Here is a 7,500-nt window from a genome sequence, read left to right on the forward strand (position 1 = left end):
GCTCCAGCCAGCCAGCCAGCCAGCCAGCCAGCCAGGCTAGTGTTAGTGAGTGGGTGCAGACTTACATTGAGTACGACCCCCGGAGAGGAAGAGACGGCCCCGCTCGCGGCCTCCAGGACCTCTTCGGTGGTAAGGTTGGTCATCACTCCGGCTCGATGGCCGTAGAGAGAAATAAGGTAAAGGCCGAAGAACCCGAACAGCAGGTGCCTCAGTCCCACGTCGTGCTTCTTTTGCGAGCAGCTCAGCAAGAGTTTGGGGATCCAGCCCCGACACTTTGCGATGCATCTGCGGAGAATTTCGGGCGTTACGGAGCGCTGTAGCTTCTCGGACTTGACCTTGATCTGCCGAAGCACCACCTTCGTTCCGATTTGGCACGTAGCCGACCTCAGAGCTCTCATCACGGACACGAGCTGCCGCTTGGACAGCCTGGAGCTTCTCGGAGGCGTCTCCATGAAGTATACGTGGAATTGGGTTGTGTTTACCAGGTAGACCTTAACGGTAGTTACGGCCTTCCGCTCCCGCTCGGTGAGTTCGGCGGGCCAGGCCATTATGCGTCCGGCGTCATCCAAGAAGCGCCAGGAGCCCAGCTCGGTCTTATCACGGCTCATGTAGCTGAGGAATGCAACAATTCGACCCATCTTTGACTTAACATTTTCAGCATGCTTTCGCGAGCGTACTGCCCCGGCCAGGTGCCGGCCGTACTCTTCTAGGTAGCCACGGATGACTGCAGGAAATGTACTCAGCCTACCCACCGTGCTCGAGGACGGGGCCTGCGGTTCTTCGTCCTCGACCTCCGGCACTCCGGTCGTCGTCGTCGCCGCCGAGTCCGCGGATGGCACGTCGTCGTCGTCGTCGTCGTCGCCGCCGGGAAGAAGACATGGCTCCGGCCGCTGTGTGGAGTCCGCCGCCGAGGTGGAACGTGGAGGGCTGGCGCTCGGTCCCTGCGAGGGAAGGGGAGAAGCAGGGGGGGGTGCGGCGGCGGCGGCGGCGGCGGCGGCGTCGGCGGCTTCGCTGCCCCGTGAACCCTCCAGGTCCAACCTGGTGGCTAAAGGCGGGTCGGGACCCGAGGCCCGAAGTTCTCTCACCTGCCGCAGCGTTTTGCGCCACTGGAGCTTCCTCAAAAGGCGCTTCTTCTCCTTGGCACCCAGGTCACGGTGAGCGTCTTGGAGGTGCTGCGCCACCCTTGACCCGCCGTACGAGCAGCCGCCGACGGGGCACTTCATGCCGCGAACGCTCACTCGCCCTCTGGCAAACGCCAGCAGGATCCTTCGCTCCAGGGCGTTCCTGACGCTGTGAACGTCATCCAAGTGGCGTCGCAGGCGCCAAGACGGCCGGTGACATACAGGGCAGCGATTCTTAAACTTAGAAGGCGTCATCTTCACTCCGCGAGAGTCAGATAGCGAATAAGGGGGGGGCACATCCGCACATCCGGCTATATGTGCAGGCGGGTGGGCGTGCTTCCCCGATCAAGCCTAATTGGCGACACCTGGCCTCGTTCGACCCCGAAATCGGGGCCGGATCCCCGGGCGTGCTTCCCTCTAATCAAGCCCTAATTGGCGACACCTGCTCCCAATTCGGGGGGCGTCCAATCAGGGGAAGCTCCTGAGATTGGCTTCCAGTTAAGCCTAATTGGCAACACCTGGGCCTCGTTCGAACCCCGAAATCGGGGCCGGATCCCCGGGTAAACGCGTCCCGATAGCCGCGCGGCGATTCCCCGGAGGGCGGGAGGCCATGTTACGACTCTAAGACGGGTTAGGGAAAAGGCGGGTTAGGGAACCCCGTCCTGCGGGCGAACGTCCGGCGGGGGGGGGGGGACGGGGGGGACCAGGACCACCACCACCACCACCACCACCACCACCACCACCACCACCACCACCTGCTTCTCTTTGCCCTACCAGGGGCACGACCCGTCCGGGGCCGTGCGTGTCGGTGGGTGTAATCCGTGCTTAAGTGTGGGATGCCGCGGTTCGAAGGGAGCTCCAGCCAGCCTGGACCCCGCGGTTCGAAGGGAGCTCCAGCCAGCCTGGACCCCGCGGTTCGGAGGGAGCTCCAGCCAGCCTGGACCCCGCGGTTCGGAGGGAGCTCCAGCCAGCCTGGACCCCGCGGTTCGAAGGGAGCTCCAGCCAGCCTGGACCCCGCGGTTCGAAGGGAGCTCCAGCCAGCCTGGACCCCGCGGTTCGGAGGGAGCTCCAGCCAGCCTGGACCCCGCGGTTCGGAGGGAGCTCCAGCCAGCCTGGACCCCGCGGTTCGAAGGGAGCTCCAGCCAGCCTGGACCCCGCGGTTCGGAGGGAGCTCCAGCCAGCCTGGACCCCGCGGTTCGGAGGGAGCAGGAGGAGGAGGAGGGAGCTCCAGCCTGGATGGGTCTTAGCAGGGCCGGGGCAAAGTCAGGCTACAGCCCGCCTCGGGGGGCCCCGACGTCCCGCTAGGGTGATTTTTGACTTCCGTAAAAATGTTTAAAAATGCATTCCTCCGGGGGAAGCCGTATGTTGCCGGAAAGGCCAGAGTCTGGAGAATAAAACGGTGTGGTTCTCTGGTTCCTGGGACGCCCGCAGGCGGAATTAAAAATCAAAAACCCAAACCCTGGTCCAAGGGTTAGGGTAGGCACTTTCCCGGGCACCAGCGGCCTCGAGAGTAGGATCAATAGGCCCGGGAGAATGCCCCGATCACGCCTGTATCACTCCCATCATCCTGGGATAAAGTTGAATTTTCGGACTTCCAGAGAGGGCCCATGCAGCAGCCGGCCGTGTCCGCAGCGGCTCACTGTCCTCGGCCTAGGTGCCCCGGAGGCCCCGGTGATTTTTCCCACTTCCATAAAATTTTTTAAAAATGCATTTCCCCGGGGAAAGCCGCATATTGCCGGAAAGGCCAGAGTCCGGAGAACACTCTGGTGTGGTTCTCTGGTTCCTGGGACGCCCGCAGGCGGAATTAAAAATCAAAAACCCAAACCCTGGTCCAAGGGTTAGGGTAGGCACTTTCCCGGGCACCAGCGGCCTCGAGAGTAGGATCAATAGGCCCGGGAGAATGCCCCGATCACGCCTGTATCACTCCCATCATCCTGGGACAAAGTTGAATTTTCGGACTTCCAGAGAGGGCCCATGCAGCAGCCGGCGGTATCCGCAGCGGCTCACTGTCCTCGGCCTCGGCGCCCCGGAGGCCCCGGTGATTTTTCCCACTTCCATAAATTTTTTTAAAAATGCATTTCCCCGGGGAAAGCCGCATATTGCCGGAAAGGCCAGAGTCCGGAGAACACTCTGGTGTGGTTCTCTGGTTCCTGGGACGCCCGCAGGCGGAATTAAAAATCAAAAACCCAAACCCTGGTCCAAGGGTTAGGGTAGGCACTTTCCCGGGCACCAGCGGCCTCGAAAGTAGGATCAATAGGCCCGGGAGAATGCCCCGATCACGCCTGTATCACTCTCATCATCCTGGGACAAAGTTGAATTTTCGGACTTCCAGAGAGGGCCCATGAAGCAGCCGGCGGTGTCCGCAGCGGCTCACTGTCCTCGGCCTCGGCGCCCCGGAGGCCCCCGGTGATTTTACCACTTCCATAAAATTTTTTAAAAATGCATTTCCCCGGGGAAAGCCGCATATTGCCGGAAAGGCCAGAGTCCAGAGAACACTCTGGTGTGGTCGAATCGTCTTTAAGTCGTTCACAGAAGCCGAGATAACCGTTCAAAGTTTGTCCAAAGCATTGCCGCCCGTGAAAAAAAAATCGACCCTTCACCCCGGCTCCGTCGATAGGTAGGATTTCAGGACCTTACGGAGAAAAACCCCACCGGCGGGATTATAGGAGCGAGTTCGGAAAGAGGGCTTGGAGCGGAAAAAGCCAAAGTTTTTCGATCCAGGCCGGTTCTAGGGGTCTACTGGAGCTAGGGTAAGGCGGATTTAGGCCCCTTTTTCGGCTTTTTTCCAGCATTTTAAGCCCTTTTTCCAGATTTTGTCTCCGGTTCTCTGGAAGTCTGGGGCGGTAAGGCAGCGGGCTCCGGCCGGTCCGGTGTGTCTCCTCGGTCCTTCTGAAGGGCCTGGGGCATCTCCGGCTCGGTTCTGAGCTCCTTGGAAGCGTGAAAGCTCGGTCGAAGGCGGGCAGGGCAAAGGCTGCAGACAGTGCTCTGTGGACGGCTTGGAGCTGTCCGAGGTGCTGGCTGGAGCTCTGAGCCCTGGCTGTGGGCTCCGGTCGGTCCGGTGTGTCTCCTCGGTCCTTCTGAAGGGCCTGGGGCATCTCCGGCTCGGTTCTGAGCTCCTTGGAAGCGTGAAAGCTCGGTCGAAGGCGGGCAGGGCAAAGGCTGCAGACAGTGCTCTGTGGACGGCTTGGAGCTGTCCGAGGTGCTGGCTGGAGCTCTGAGCCCTGGCTGTGGGCTCCGGTCGGTCCGGTGTGTCTCCTCGGTCCTTCTGAAGGGCCTGGGGCATCTCCGGCTCGGTTGTGAGCTGCGTGAAAGCTCGGTCGAAGGCGGGCAGGGCAAAGGCTGCAGACAGTGCTCTGTGGACGGCTTGGAGCTGTCCGAGGTGCTGGCTGGAGCTCTGAGCCCTGGCTGTGGGCTCCAGTCGGTCCGGTGTGTCTCCTCGGTCCTTCTGAAGGGCCTGGGGCATCTCCGGCTCGGTTGTGAGCTGCGTGAAAGCTCGGTCGAAGGCGGGCAGGGCAAAGGCTGCAGACAGTGCTCTGTGGACGGCTTGGAGCTGTCCGAGGTGCTGGCTGGAGCTCTGAGCCCTGGCTGTGGTGCGCACGGCCCCCTTGGTTCCATCACAGCTGCCCTCGGGGAGCTGAGGTGTTCCCTGGAGGTGGTACGCCCGGCTTTGGTTGCGGTGAAGCCCCGGTCCCCGGTGCGCACGGCCCCCTTGGTTCCATCACAGCTGCCCTCGGGCAGCTGAGGTGTTCCCTGGAGGTGGTACGCCCGGCTTTGGTTGCGGTGAAGCCCCGGTCCCCGGTGCGCACGGCCCCCTTGGTTCCATCACAGCTGCCCTCGGGCAGCTGAGGTGTTCCCTGGAGGTGGTACGCCCGGCTTTGGTTGCGGTGAAGCCCCGGTCCCCGGTGCGCACGGCCCCCTTGGTTCCATCACAGCTGCCCTCGGGCAGCTGAGGTGTTCCCTGGAGGTGGTACGCCCGGCTTTGGTTGCGGTGAAGCCCCGGTCCCCGGTGCGCACGGCCCCCTTGGTTCCATCACAGCTGCCCTCGGGGAGCTGAGGTGTTCCCTGGAGGTGGTACGCCCGGCTTTGGTTGCGGTGAAGCCCCGGTCCCCGGTGCGCACGGCCCCCTTGGTTCCATCACAGCTGCCCTCGGGCAGCTGAGGTGTTCCCTGGAGGTGGTACGCCCGGCTTTGGTTGCGGTGAAGCCCCGGTCCCCGGTGCGCACGGCCCCCTTGGTTCCATCACAGCTGCCCTCGGGGAGCTGAGGTGTTCCCTGGAGGTGGTACGCCCGGCTTTGGTTGCGGTGAAGCCCCGGTCCCCGGTGCGCACGGCCCCCTTGGTTCCATCACAGCTGCCCTCGGGCAGCTGAGGTGTTTCCCTGGAGGTGGTACGCCCGGCTTTGGTTGCGGTGAAGCCCCGGTCCCCGGTGCGCACGGCCCCCTTGGTTCCATCACAGCTGCCCTCGGGCAGCTGAGGTGTTCCCTGGAGGTGGTACGCCCGGCTTTGGTTGCGGTGAAGCCCCGGTCCCCGGTGCGCACGGCCCCCTTGGTTCCATCACAGCTGCCCTCGGGCAGCTGAGGTGTTTCCCTGGAGGTGGTACGCCCGGCTTTGGTTGCGGTGAAGCCCCGGTCCCCGGTGCGCACGGCCCCCTTGGTTCCATCACAGCTGCCCTCGGGCAGCTGAGGTGTTCCCTGGAGGTGGTACGCCCGGCTTTGGTTGCGGTGAAGCCCCCTGTCCCCGGTGCGCACGGCCCCCTTGGTTCCATCACAGCTGCCCTCGGGCAGCTGAGGTGTTCCCTGGAGGTGGTACGCCCGGCTTTGGTTGCGGTGAAGCCCCCGGTCCCCGGTGCGCACGGCCCCCTTGGTTCCATCACAGCTGCCCTCGGGCAGCTGAGGTGTTCCCTGGAGGTGGTACGCCCGGCTTTGGTTGCGGTGAAGCCCCCTGTCCCCGGTGCGCACGGCCCCCTTGGTTCCATCACAGCTGCCCTCGGGCAGCTGAGGTGTTCCCTGGAGGTGGTACGCCCGGCTCTGTGTTGCGTGGAAGCCCGGACTTGCGGTGTGCACGTGGCCGGTGTCTCCTCTGGCTTCCCCCGGGAAGCCGGAGGTCCACCGGTTCTCGGGCACCCTGCTTCGGTCCGTCTCTGTCCTCCGTAGTCGTGTGCATGCTGCCTCGGTGGACCATCCAGCTTCTCCCGAGAGAAGCTGGATGGTCCACGGGCCTTGTGTGCACTTCTGCGTTGGGAGGACAGGGACCTCGCTGGTTCAGCGAGATCTTTTAAAGTCCTATGACCTTACCAGGGTCACAGGGCTGAGAAAAACTCTAAGTCCTGCCTGCACTTAGTGCAATTTTTTGACTCAATTATAGCTGCCTTACCAGGGGAACAGAGCTGAGAAAAACTCTAAGTGCAGGCAGGACTCAGTGCAATTTTTTGACTCAATTATAGCTGCCTTACCAGGGGAACAGAGCTGAGAAAAACTCTAAGTGCAGGCAGGACTCAGTGCAATTTTTTGACTCAATTATAGCTGCCTTACCAGGGGAACAGAGCTGGAAAAATTTCTAAGTGTGGGATCTGCAATGGTTTGCAGATCCGGGGCACAATCGACGCTTCACCCCGTCTCCGTCGATAGGTAGGATTTCGGGACCTTATGCAGAAAAACCCCACCGGCGGGATTACAGGAGCGAGTTGGAAAAGAGGACTTGGAGCGAAAAATGACAAAGTGTTTTGATCCAGGGCAGTTCTAGGGGTCTTCCGAAGCTCAGATAAGGCGGATTTAGGCCCCTTTTTCGGCTTTTTCCAGCATTTTAAGCCGTTTTACCAGATTTTCTCTCCGGTTCTCTGGAACTCTGGGGCGGTAAGGCAGCGGGCTCCCGCCGGTCCGGTGAGTCTCCTGGGTCCATCTGATGGACCCGTGGCCTCTCTGGGTCGGTTGTGAGCTCCGTGGAAGTGACGAAGCACGGTCAAAGGCGGACCGGGCTCAGGCCGAAAACGGCGCGCCCTGAGCGGCTCTGCAGCTCTCCCAAGCGCCCGTTGGAGGTCTGAGCTCCAGGTTTGACCTTTCCATACAACCAAACAGCACCACACAAGTACACCTGACCGAACAGCACTCGTGGCTCGCCATGGAGGGCCCCCGTCGGCCCCGGCACTCTGTGTGTCGGCGCTTCGACGGAGGGTTCCTCCAGCCTTGCGAGCTCGTCTCCAGGCCCGGGCATTGGGTGTTTCGGGGCTGTGCGCCCCGCCCTCAGTCCCAGCCCGCGGCCGTCCTGTCGGTAGCGAGACCGAGACGCCCCGTCTTTCCCAGCGGTTCTACACTGTCAGCCCGCTGCGGGCAGGGCAGGGTGGCGCGCGTCCTCCGCTCGGAGCCCAGAGCGCGCCTCCTGACCC

The 7,500-nt window shown here is 62.5% G+C and overlaps 1 protein-coding gene across 2 annotated transcripts in view; it reads right to left on the reverse strand.

Moving 5' to 3' along the window:
- The window catches only part of LOC116716426 (uncharacterized), a 1,266-nt gene extending 751 nt beyond the window's left edge, over window positions 1-515 (reverse strand). For both annotated transcript variants that reach the window (XM_032557257.1, XM_032557256.1), the window contains exon 1: window positions 66-515. In XM_032557257.1, coding sequence (XP_032413148.1) covers window positions 66-452 — 387 coding nt within the window. In that variant the 5' untranslated portion in view covers window positions 453-515. The remainder of the gene's footprint in view (window positions 1-65) is intronic.
- Between the last annotated feature and the right edge of the window lie 6,985 nt (window positions 516-7,500).

The sequence above is a fragment of the Xiphophorus hellerii genome, unplaced genomic scaffold (genome assembly GCF_003331165.1).
Source record: "Xiphophorus hellerii strain 12219 unplaced genomic scaffold, Xiphophorus_hellerii-4.1 PGA_scaffold_57__1_contigs__length_250000, whole genome shotgun sequence".
Classification (NCBI taxonomy): domain Eukaryota; kingdom Metazoa; phylum Chordata; class Actinopteri; order Cyprinodontiformes; family Poeciliidae; genus Xiphophorus; species Xiphophorus hellerii.